The following is a 12,481-nucleotide window of genomic DNA, read 5'->3' on the forward strand; positions in this document are numbered from 1 at the left end:
AAAGGAAATGAAGAAGGAAAGGAAGCAAGCAAGGAAGGAAGCAAAAAGCAGGAAGAAAGCAGGAAAGCATGGAGGAAGGAAAGAGAGAGGAAGGGGTGATGGAAGAAAGGAAGGACAGAGAGAAATTAAAATTTAATGACATGAGAATAAACGAGAGGACAATCTAGCACCTGTGTCACATCTAGTCAGGGAGCAGTGTTGGTCTGTAGCAGTCCCTCCCATTGGGAGAGCACCATGCTCCGTCGCTGCTGCCCCGTCATTAGCGGGAATGGGTCCATCTTTGACAGTGTCCGCCGTGGGGCCGAAGGTGACTGAGAGCTGTCACTTGCGGAAAAAGAGAGAGAAACGTGGGAAGAGAAGGGAAAATGACGTGAAGAACAAGGTAGGGAAATAACGGAAACGAATTTTCAGAAGAAGGAGACAGAAGATAGAGAATAAACAATAACCAACAGAAATATATGCAAGAAGAAAAGTCCAGAGTGGGAAAGGAAGAACAACAGAAATGAAAATCTGAAAAGGAAGAAAAGATAAAAAATGAAATAAAATGAAAGGAAGGAGGAGGAAGGAAAGAAAGGAATGTGTGCAAGCAAAGAACACGGAATAAGGAAGAAAAAAGAGCCAAGAGGATGAAGAGGCGGAGAGGGAATGGAGCAGCCCGGGTCCGGACGCTTGGGCGATGCCGGTAAGCGTCTGAGGCGCTGGAGCAGCACACGGTGTCGCTGCAGGCTCAGAAACGGCGTGTCGGCGGCTCCGCCCCGGTGCGAGCGGCGCGTAACCCGGCTGTGAGCGCGGGGGGGGCAGCGCGGGCCGGGCAGGAGAGCCGGTGAATCCGGGCGGCGGCGGGGAGCCGGACGGGCCCGGGCGGGTGCCTCCGGCGGCGATGGCGATGGGCGGCGTGTGTCGTGGTGCCTTGTTGCGGGTGCTGGTGCTGCAGTTGGCCTGGGCGCTGGTCGGCGGGCAGGTGCGGTACTCGGTGCCGGAGGAAGCCAAGGCCGGCACGGTGGTGGGCCGGCTGGCGCAGGACCTGGGCCTGGAGGCGGGCGAGCCGGAGGCGCGGCGGCTGCGGCTGGTGTCGCAGGGCCGGCGGGTGAGCGTGGAGGTGAGCGGGGCGAGCGGGGCGCTGGTGGTGAGCTCGCGGCTGGACCGGGAGGAGCTGTGCGGGAAGAGCGCGCCTTGCTCCCTGCGGCTGGAGGTGCTGGTGGAGCGGCCGCTGCGCGTGTTCCATGTGGAGCTGGAGGTCACCGACATCAACGACAACGCCCCGGTCTTTCCCGTCGAACGGAAAAACCTGAGCATCGCGGAATACACCACTCTGCCGGGGTCTCGTTTCCCGCTGGAGGGCGCGTCGGATGCAGATGTCGGAGCTAACGCTCAGCTCTCCTATAGCCTCAGCCCCAGCGAGCATTTCAAAGTAGAGGAAGAAAACAGTAACTCGCGCAGTAAATCCCTGTTTCTGGTGCTCACGAAACCTCTGGACCGCGAGACGATGCCGATTCACCATCTTGTGCTGACTGCGACTGACGGGGGCCGCCCGCCGCTGACGGGCACTGTGGAGCTGGTGATCTCGGTGCTGGACGCAAACGACAACGCTCCACAGTTCAACCAGTCGGTGTACATCGTAGTTTTGCCCGAAGACGCCTTAGAGGGGACGCTGGTGATGCGGCTTAATGCCACGGATCCAGATGAGGGAAGTAATCGAGAAGTGTTTTATGAAATTGATTCTGTTGTTCCTCCCTCGGCGTCAGCTGCGTTCAGCATCGATGGAAAGATAGGTGAGATCAAACTGACAGGCGCCCTGGACTTTGAGACAGTTGCCTTATATGAGCTGCACATTAAAGCCAGAGATCAGGGGACTCCCCCGCTGTCGGGTCACTGCAAGGTGGTGGTGGAGGTGTTGGACGTGAACGACAACTCACCGGAGGTGTGGGTGACGTCGCTGTCGGTGCCGGTGCCGGAGGACGCGGCGGTGGGGACGGTGGTGGCTCTGCTGAGCGTGTCGGACCGGGACTCGGGGGCGAACGGGCGCGTGCGCTGCACGGTGTGGCCGCCGGTGCCCTTCGGTCTGGTGTCGACGTTCGCGGGCTCGTACTCGCTGATGCTTCGGGAGGCGCTGGACAGGGAGCGGGTGTCTGAATACGAGGTGGAGGTGCGGGCGGAGGACGGCGGGTCTCCCCCGCTGCGCGCCAGCCGGGGTCTGCGTGTGCCAGTGTCGGACGTGAACGACAACGCGCCGGCGTTCGCGCAGGCCGTGTACACGGTGCTGGCGCGGGAGAACAACGCGGCGGGCGCGGAGCTGGCGCGGCTGTGGGCGCGGGACCCGGACGAGGCGGGCAACGGGCGCGTGAGCTACTCGGTGGCGGAGATCGGCGGCGGGGCCGCGGTGTCGGGCGTCGGGTGGCGTCCGGCGTCGAGCTACGTGTCGGTGGACGCGGAGAGCGGTCGGCTGTGGGCGCTGCAGCCGCTGGACTACGAGGAGCTGCAGGTGCTGCAGTTCGAGGTGCGGGCGGTGGACGCGGGGGAGCCGGCGCTGTGCGGCAACGCCACGGTGCAGCTCTTCGTGCTGGACGAGAACGACAACGCGCCGGTGCTGCTGCCGCCTGCTGGCGGCGGGCCTGGAGCCGGGATCTCGGGCTCGGCGGTGTCGGGAGGGGGCTCAGCGGAGCTATGGGCGTGGGCGACGTGGGGGACGCCGGCGGGGCAGGTGTTGGCGAAGATCCGCGCGGTGGACGCGGACTCGGGCTACAACGCGTGGCTGCGCTACGAGCTGTGGGAGCCTCGGGGCAAGGGCCCGTTCCGCGTGGGGCTTTACAGCGGCGAGGTGAGCACGGCGCGGGCGCTGGAGGAGGCGGACGGCCCTCGGCAGCGCCTGGTGATCGTGGTGCGGGACCACGGCGAGCCTGCGCGCTCGGCCACGGCCACGCTGAGCGTGTCGCTGGTGGAGGGCGCCGAGGCGGCGCTGGCGGCCGCGAGCTCGGGCTCGTCGGGGGCGGGGCTGCGGTCGGCGGCAGCCGCTGGGGGCGGTGCATCGGCTTCGACGACGACGACGAACGTGTGGCTGGTGGTGGCCATCTGCGTGGTGTCGAGCCTTTTCCTGCTGGCGGTGGTGCTGTACGGGGCGGCGCGGTGGGCGCCGCGGTCGGCCATGCTGTCGGGTCCCGGTCCTGCCACGCTCGTGTGCGCCAGCGAAGTGGGGAGCTGGTCGTACTCGCAGCGCCAGAGCCGGAGCCTGTGCGTGACGGACGGCGCGGGCAAGAGCGACCTGATGGTTTTCAGCCCCAACTTCCCTCCGCCGGCCGGATCCGTGGCGAAGGAGGCGCATCCGGAGGCGCCCGGTCTGCTGGAGACGGTTAGTGGCACTTCTTTTCTTCCTTAATTTCTCGCCTCTTTCTTCTTCCTCGACACCGCTTGCCCCATGTCGCTCTTCTCGCTTTCCCTTCTCCTCGGCATGCAGCGGGCTTAGCCCCCGTGGCTGAGACCTGTAGGTGCTGGACGGGTGCTTGATGCTACCCTGGGCACCTTGGGATCTGCCTCTGCGTGCTGCAATGTGCACCGCAGCTCTTGTTCTTTTGGTGAAGGGAAAGGTCTGGCCACATACCGCAGCAGTTGTGATCTTCAGCTGAGCTTTGCTGCTACAGGTTTGAGTTGTTCTTCTCTTGCAGTAAATTCCTGAATTTTTTTTTTTTTTTTTTGTATCAGAAACTCTGTTCTTGTCTTCTCTGATTCTCCACTGCAAGGGAGATGTTACCTGGTTATACTTGGAATTTCATTAGTTTTTCTGTCTGTGGTGAATATTCTCCATTTCTGTTTTTCCACCATACTCATCATGAAATTAGGGATTGCGTTGTAGAATTTTTCCTGTGCTCTTTTGCAAGGATGTAGCTCTGTCAGTAGCATAAAGTGTTCAGGCAGAGGACTTTTATCCAACATAGTTGTCAGAAACGGCAAATTTGTTTCTGCAATCCTGAATCTTGCTGTAGATTTGTATCATCAGCGTTGACAGCCTCAGGGAAGAACAGGAAAACTTGTATTTAAAGAAACTACAAACTTCTCTACATTGGTGACATCCATTGCAGTGCTGTGTTCATCAGCATTCGACTTGTTCTCTCACAAAAGGAAATAAATGACCATTACCATTAGTGTTATTGTGGCACCATCTCTACAAATTATATGTGTAACATTTCAGAGGTGTAACAGACCTCCTAGGTGTGGATCAGTTTCATCTGGGATAATGGAATATGAAGCGTCAAATATAGAGTCTGCTGAATACAGTGATGCTGGCTGTGTGTTTATTATGAGGCTCTTGTTGATGGCAACAGTTGTGGATTTGTGCTTCTGACCAGTGAAATGGCGAGACATACACTGGGTGGCTTTGATGTTCCCTCAGTATTTGCTTCAGCAGCCACACCCTCACAAGACTAGAAAGCAAACGGAGCCTCCCCCAGTAACATATCCATAAATCCAGATTGTCCTACAGAAGCCATATAATCTGCTACCCATATCATCTTGTCAACATTTGGGTTCTTCTGCCACAGAATGAAAATGCTATTACAAATTTAGAGCTACTCCGACATCAGCTTTTAAATATGTAATGTGCACCACACACTGTGTGATACAACTGGTATGGCTTTTTAAAGTGCTCATTGTTTGGAAGGGTCCAGAAATGCTTTAGTGAGCTTTGATTTGGGGAAGAGAACAGTGGCATGTCAGGGATGTGAATGTGGCAGTGGCCCTAGCAGGACCTGGGAACCTCATAAAAATCAAAGCTATTACAATTTAGATCTCTTCTGTCATCATCTTTTGAATGTGTAAAGTGTGCTGAACATAGTCAATATGATACAACTGATATGGGTGATTTTTAGAGTGCTCATTGTTTGGAAGGGTCCACAAATCCTGGCGTGAGCCTTGATTTGGGGAATAGAACAGTGGTATATCAGGGAGGTGAGCATGGCAGTGGCCCTGTGAACTAGGGCCTTAGCACCTTTATAACATGAAAGGTGATCATTTGACTGGGGAGTGGGGGATGACCAGAATAAAGCATGAAGCAGGAAGGGCACAGATTGTTCCTGCCCAGGATCCTTTTACAGGCTCCCAGGGTGTTTGGAGTTAGAGATCTTTTGGATCTTGAGACAGTGTGTGGTACTGAAATACCAACAATGTCTTTTGAATTTGTGACTATCTCCCACAAGGCACAGTGCCCTGTGGTGCTGCTGCCTGATGAGGGAAGGTGAGTAGGTGCAAAGACCTGGGTCACCATCTGAGGCAGTTTTAGAGGTGGGTCATGTTTTTGTGGTGAAGCAATGTCTGTGTATTATGGTAGTAATGGCACTGAAAATGGCCTGTGTCTGCCTCATGAGGAGCATGACCTTGACTGGAAAAGAGTGTTAAGGAAATGGAGATGCTGGGGAGAACTCCATATCATTAAGGAAGGAGTGGAGAATGTCTGCTTAGCTGTGGAGATCACATTTCCCATGGCAGGGGTTTGAGTATGCCTGTAGACAAGCTTGAGAAGAGGCCTGGTGCACAGGACTGCTCTCCTGGGATCCTCTCAAGGCCTCCAGAAGTTCTACAAATCATTGCAGCCTGGTGCTCTATCGTATTACTGCTTTTGAAGGTAACTGCTGTGCATGCCTTTAATCATTTGGTTTTGACATGGAACATTGTTGATCAAACAATCTTTTCACCATTTGTACCATGTTTATGGTGTTAGTCTAGTGAGGGAGGGGGAAAAGTGCTCTTTGTAATCAAGAAGTCAGCAAACCTGCTCTTGCAGCAGAGTGACATGGGTGCTTTCTGTTTTCTATTCGTCTATAGTGAAGATGCCCACCCTGTGTTTATTCTCTCACTCTGTCAGTTTGTTGGAAGCGGGATGAGATGGAGATGCTGAATTTTGGCAGCCTCCAGGTGACAGGTTCTGGGGCAATATTCATGAGTGTGTGGGAAGGTTTTTCCACTCCTGAGCTGAGGATGTTAGGAAAATGTCACTACCTTTTAGGTCTCCCTCCTTCTTCCCCTTTGATAGAGGTGCATGAGGGAGCACCATACAGTGTCCAGTATTTTTACAGCTTTTGGAGAACATTTCTGTTCAGCATCCTCTGAAATGGCAACTCATGTTAAAGGACAATCTCTCAAAAGCAATTCTGCTGTCCTGAGAGTGTTTCCGTTACTGAAGTCTACACCAGTGATGCTAGAGGTAACTCTCTTATTATAGAGGATGTGTTTGAGAGGCTAATGTACTTTTGTCATTCAGTTGTTTCTTTCTGTTGGATTAACTGAATGGTGCCTGGATTGAAATGCTTGTAGGTTTAGAGAAGAAAGCACCACTACCTGTCCTCATTCCTTTCCTGCTGCTGCGTGGCAGAGGTTGAGCAGGTGGAATTAAGGACAGCTGGAGGAGGGACATTGATGTGTTCCTTGGAGTGAATGCATTGGACGTTGAGGGGATGTTTTCAGTGAAAATGCTGTGGTAGTACCTTGGTGGCTTCTGTTTTGTTTGGCTGTGTGATGAGTGGGTCATGCTGATGAATGAGAGGTATTCCATGAGAAGGCTGGGAACAGAGGTTGTTGTGTTGCTCTGGCAGAGACTGTGTACCTGAAAAAAGAAGCAAGATCTCCACCTTTATTTTGGTGGTGGAAGATGAGGCTGGAAGAATGGCTGTTCATCCAGGTACATAGGGAGTACTTGTGCACTATGGTTCCCATGTGCATTTTGAGCCTTTGGGGAGTGTTGTCTTGTTGGGCTGTGATGAGTTTGAGTTTCTGAGTAAGAGATGCCCCTGCATAGTTTAGAGTCTTTGAAAACTGTTTCAGTAGAGGTCCCAGTACCTGGTGCTTGGGCTTGTGCTAACAATGGTGGTGGATTACTTTGTGCTGTAGCAGAGCTGTTCTTTGCCATGTACTTGCCTTGCTCTGTTGTTTGCTGGTTCCTTAAGAGGACTGGTGGCTGAAGAGCATGACCTTCATCCTGGAGAGGGTAAGTTGGAGATGCATGGATGGAAGAAAAGCAGGAAGGCTCTTCCGTGAGGAGAGAAATGGAAGATGGTATTGAAGACAAATGAGAGCTTTTGCCCAAGGGCATGATGGTGCTTCCTAGTGAGCACAGAGGAGCTATTTTAAGAACATTTTAGTAACGGACAAAATGAAGAGACAAGGATGGAAGCAGGAGTGAAATGGAGGCAAAGATACAGTAGTGCCTGTCAAAGAAAAAGGATGAAAAGGGTGTAAAGAAAATAAGGAAAGAGAAAGGAGGAGCAATACCAAAGAAGGAAAAGGAATTGCTGTGAAAAAACAAAACAAAAAAAAAAAAGGAAGAAGGAGAAAATGATGGAAGCTATTACCAGCATGCTCTGATGTTATCTTGAGATGCTGAGTAGCGAGGAGGAAGTCACCGTCCTTGGTACGCAGGGACACTCTGCAAAGCTTGATGAAGAGTGGTGAGGTTAGAGAAGAGCTCCTGCAGAGGTCGTTCATCTTTGAGCGTGATGTGGACTTAAGGAAAATATTTTGGTAAAGGAAGATAACAACTAAGACAAGGATGGAAGTGGAAGAGGAGGAGAAGGAAGCATAACCAAAGGAAGAGAAGGAAAGAGAAGACAGAGAAATAGAGACTAGTATAAAGAAATGAAGAAGGAAAGGAAGTGCCAAGAGGTGATGATGTGGCCTCACCAAAGTCACTTCTGGTCGTGGAGAGCCAAAGATTGACTCAAAGAAACAGGAGGAGAAGGAAAGAAAAGAGTCAAACAGGAGGAGAAGGAAAGGTACAGACGTGAGGAGAAGAGAAGACATTAGAAGATAAAGGGAGTTGAAAAGAATAGCAGAAGGAAAAGAAGCAAGCGAGGAAGGAAGCACGAAACAAGAAGGCAGAAAAGCAGTGAGAAAGGGAAGATGGGAAGGAGGGATGGAAAGAGGAAGAAATAGAAGAAAACGAGAAGAGACGTTAGAGGAGAAGAGGAGGCTGCAGCGACTTCACTTCTAGTCACGGAGAGGAGGTGGCTCGTAGAAGCCCCTCCCGAGGGCGGAGCACCGCGATCCGGACCTGCCGCCCTCTCATTAGCGAGGATAGGTACGAGTTTGACAGTGTCCGTCGCGGAGCAAGAGACTACTGGTGAGCTGTGATCGGGGGGTAAAGGGAAGAGAAGGGAAAGGGGCATAAAGAGCAGGGTAGGAAAAGAAAGGAAACGGAGAATTGACAGGAGACAAAGTAGACCAAAAAAGAGAAAAATAGGCAAGAAGTAGTGTGAAAAAAAAGGAATAAGTGAAAATTTTAGCTAAAAGGAGGTGATGAAGAAGAAGAAAGGAATGCGTGCAAGCAAAGAACGCGGAATAAGGAAGAAAAAAGAGGACGAATTAAGAGGATGAAGAGGCGAACGAGAATGGAGCAGCCCGGAACCGGAGGCTTGGGTGCTGTTGGAAAGCGTGTGAGGCGTTGGAGCAGCACACGGTGTCGCTGCAGGCTCAGAAACGGCGTGTCGGCAACTCCTCCCCGGTGCGAGCGGCTGAGAGCCCGGCTGTGAGTGCGGGGGGGCGGCGCGGGCTGAGGAGGAGAGCTGGGGAATCCGGGCGGCGGGGAACCGTGTGGGCCCGGGCCGGCGCCTCCGATGGCGATGAGTGGCGTGTGTGGTGCTGCCTTGTTGCGGGTGCTGGTGCTGCAGTTGGCCTGGGCGCTGGTCGCCGGGCAGGTGCGGTACTCGGTGCCGGAGGAAGCCAAGGCCGGCACGGTGGTGGGCCGGCTGGCGCAGGACCTGGGCCTGGAGGCGGGCGAGCCGGAGGCGCGGCGGCTGCGGCTGGTGTCGCAGGGCCGGCGGGCGAGCGTGGAGGTGAGCGGGGCGAGCGGGGCGCTGGTGGTGAGCTCGCGGCTGGACCGGGAGGAGCTGTGTGGGAAGAGCGCGCCTTGCTCCCTGCGGCTGGAGGTGCTGGTGGAGCGGCCGCTGCGCGTGTTCCATGTGGAGCTGGAGGTCACCGACATCAACGACAACGCCCCGGTCTTCCCCGCCGCAAGGAAAAACCTCAGCATCGCGGAATCGTCGCTGCCGGGTTCTCGTTTCCCACTGGAGGGCGCGTCGGATGCAGATGTCGGAGCCAACGCGCAGCTCTCCTATAGCCTCAGCCCCAGCGAGCATTTCGCTTTGGATTTACAAAAATCAAATGAACAAAATACTGTACCTGATCTTGTTTTAACGAAACCTCTGGACCGCGAGACGATGCCGATTCACCATCTTGTGCTGACTGCGACTGACGTGGGCCGCCCGCCGCTGATAGGTGCTATGGGGCTTGCTATCACGGTGCTGGATGCCAACGATAACGCGCCTCGGTTCAACCAGACTCTGTATGAAGTGCAGCTGCCGGAGAGCACTGCAGAAGGGACGCTGGTGGTGCGGGTCAACGCCACGGATCCGGATGAAGGAATTAACAGTGAGATGACCTACACGGTGACAAACTTCCTTCCCCTGAGTGGAAAAGATGTGATTACTGTGAATCCGAGGACGGGAGAAATACTTCTGACGAGCGCTCTGGACTTCGAAGAAGTCAATGTGTTTCATTTTCGTATTGAAGCACAAGACAAAGGCTCCCCTCCGCTGTCGGGTCACTGCAGAGTAGTGATGCAGGTGCTGGACGTGAACGACAACGCGCCGGAGGTGTGGGTGACCTCGCTGTCGGTGCCGGTGCCGGAGGACGCGGCGGTGGGGACGGTGGTGGCTCTGCTGAGTGTGTCGGACCGGGACTCGGGGGCGAATGGGCGCGTGCGCTGCACGGTGTGGCCGCAAGCACCGTTCGGTCTGGTGTCGACGTTCGCGGGCTCGTACTCGCTGGTGCTGCGGGAGACGCTGGACCGGGAGCGGGTGTCTGAGTACGACTTGGAGGTGCGGGCGGAGGACGGCGGGGCGCCGCCGCTGCGCGCCAGCCGGGGTCTGCGTGTACCAGTGTCGGACGTGAACGACAACGCGCCGGCGTTCGCGCAGGCCGTGTACACGGTGCTGGCGCGGGAGAACAACGCGGCGGGCGCGGAGCTGGCGCGGCTGTGGGCGCGGGACCCGGACGAGGCGGGCAACGGGCGCGTGAGCTACTCGGTGGCGGAGATCGGCGGCGGGGCCGCGGTGTCGGGCGTCGGATGGCGTCCGGCGTCGAGCTACGTGTCGGTGGACGCGGAGAGCGGTCGGCTGTGGGCGCTGCAGCCTCTGGACTACGAGGAGCTGCAGGTGCTGCAGTTCGAGGTGCGGGCGGTGGACGCGGGGGAGCCGGCGCTGTGCGGCAACGCCACGGTGCAGCTCTTCGTGCTGGACGAGAACGACAACGCGCCGGTGCTGCTACCGCCTGCCGGGGGCGGGCCGGGCGCCGGGGTCGCGGTCTCGACGGCGTCGGGTGCGGGCTCAACGGAGCTGTGGGCGTGGGCGACGTGGGGGGCGCCGGCGGGGCAGGTGTTGGCGAAGATCCGCGCGGTGGACGCGGACTCGGGCTACAACGCGTGGCTGCGCTACGAGCTGTGGGAGCCTCGGGGCAAGGGCCCGTTCCGCGTGGGGCTTTACAGCGGCGAGGTGAGCACGACGCGGGCGCTGGAGGAGGCGGACGGCCCTCGGCAGCGCCTGGTGATCGTGGTGCGGGACCACGGCGAGCCTGCGCGCTCGGCCACGGCCACGCTGAGCGTGTCGCTGGTGGAGGGCGCCGAGTCGGCGCTGCCGGCCGCTGGCTCGGGCTCTTTGAGGGCGGTACTGCGGTCGGCGGAGGGCGGTGCATCGGCAGCATCGGCATCAACGGCGACGACGAACGTGTGGCTGGTGGTGGCCATCTGCGTGGTGTCGAGCCTGTTCCTGCTGGCAGTGGTGCTGTACGGGGCGGCGCGGTGGTCGCCGCGGTCCGCTGTGCTGTCGGGTCCCGGTCCTGCCACGTTCGTGTGCGCCAGCGAAGTGGGGAGCTGGTCGTACTCGCAGCGCCAGAGCCGGAGCCTGTGCGTGACAGATGGCCCGGGCAAGAGCGACCTGATGGTTTTTAGCCCCAACTTTCCACCGCCACCCGATTCCGCGGGGAGGGATATTCAGCCGGAGGCGCCCGCTCTGTTGCAGACGGTCAGTAGTGTTCCCTTCCTCCCTCCCTCTCTTTCTCGCTTCTTGCCAATTCCCCCGTCGCCCCTTGTCCCCCATTGCCCTTCTTGCCTGCCGGCTTGGCAGGTGCTGGTGTGAGCCGTCGGAGCCATATTTACATAAACGTTAAGAACTCAATTTCTGTTTGAAAAGGCACAAAGCATCCAGGCAACTGGGAAGGGTCTGTTTCCCTGACTGGCTTTGCAGCATTCCATATGTTCTTTTTGCCAATTGTAAAGGTAGGTGAGCACATGCAAAGACGTGGATCATACCCAGTGTGGGCTTTATTGCTGGGAAACGCTGAGTCGTGAAACTGTGCCTAGGTACTGTTGCAGTGATTAAGTGGCACTGTTGCCTGGTCATACATTCCAGGGAGTGCATCCTTGAGCTTGGAAGTTTCCTGAGGGAAATGGAAGTGCTGTGTAGAACATGGCTTGTGCCATTGGAGAAGAACTGGAGGCTGTCTGCTTAGCTGATCTCATTTCTCATGGGAGCAAATGGATGATGCCAGCAGAAAACCTCAGGAAGTGTCCCCATGCACAGTGCTACTTGTCTGTGATTTTCTCCAGTGTCCAGAGACACACTTGCCCCTGTGTCTTTGGTGTTGGTCTGACACTGGCAAATCTGGCCTTTCAGTACAGTGGCATGAGATCATTTGTTTTTCTTCTCACCTTTTAGAAAAATGTTCATTTCCCACAGTGGCAGTGTGTTGGTAACAGGGGATGAGATGCAGACAGTGGAATTTTGGCAGGTGTAGGACCCTGCACTTGTTACGGTTAAACTCCATAAGGTTGGCATCAGCCCAGCTCACAAGCGTGTTGAGGTCCCTCTGGATGGCATTCCTTCCCTCCAGAGTATCAACCGAACCACACAGCTTGGTGTCATCAGCAAACTTGCTGAGGGGTGCACTCAATCCCACTGTCCACATCAGCGACTAAGATGTTAAACAAGACCGGTCCCAACACTGATCCCTGAGGGACACCACTCGTTACTGGTCTCCAGCCGGACATTGAGCCATTGACCACAACTCTTTGTGTGCAGCCATCCAGCCAGTTCTTTATCCACCGAGTGGTCCATCTATCCAGTTGATGTCTCCAATTTAGAGAAAGATGTCGTGTGGGACAGTGTCGAACTCTTTACACAAGTCCAGGTAGATGACATCAACTGCTCTACCCCTATCCATCAGTTCTGTAGCCCCATCATAGAAGGCCACCAAATTGGTCAGGTAGGATTTCCCCTTAGTGAAGCCATGCTGGCTGTCACCAAGCACCTTGTTCCTCATTCGCTGAACAGTCCATTCATCAAATCCATAACTCTCCCATTGAGTGAAGGAAGTTGTGGGGGACTGTGTCAAAGGCCTCACAGAAGACCAAGTAGATGACATCCTTAACTCTTGTCCACTGATGCAG

At 55.7% G+C, this 12,481-nt stretch overlaps 2 protein-coding genes across 2 annotated transcripts; both read left to right on the plus strand.

Annotated features, from left to right (window-relative positions):
- The first annotated feature begins 880 nt into the window (after window positions 1-880).
- Window positions 881-3,373, plus strand: LOC130599373 (protocadherin alpha-8-like). Its single transcript, XM_057409778.1, has one exon. The coding sequence runs from the start codon at window positions 881-883 to the stop codon at window positions 3,371-3,373; it is 2,493 nt and encodes an 830-aa protein (XP_057265761.1).
- A 5,221-nt stretch (window positions 3,374-8,594) lies between these two features.
- On the plus strand, window positions 8,595-11,171 carry LOC130599374 (protocadherin alpha-8-like). Its single transcript, XM_057409779.1, has one exon. It carries the CDS (start codon window positions 8,595-8,597, stop codon window positions 11,169-11,171), a length of 2,577 nt encoding a protein of 858 aa, XP_057265762.1.
- Window positions 11,172-12,481: the final 1,310 nt, after the last annotated feature.

Source organism: Pezoporus wallicus, unplaced genomic scaffold, assembly GCF_028554395.1.
Source record: "Pezoporus wallicus isolate ANWC-B61680 ecotype Strahan unplaced genomic scaffold, APGP_CSIRO_Pwel_v1 contig_4309, whole genome shotgun sequence".
Taxonomy (NCBI): domain Eukaryota; kingdom Metazoa; phylum Chordata; class Aves; order Psittaciformes; family Psittacidae; genus Pezoporus; species Pezoporus wallicus.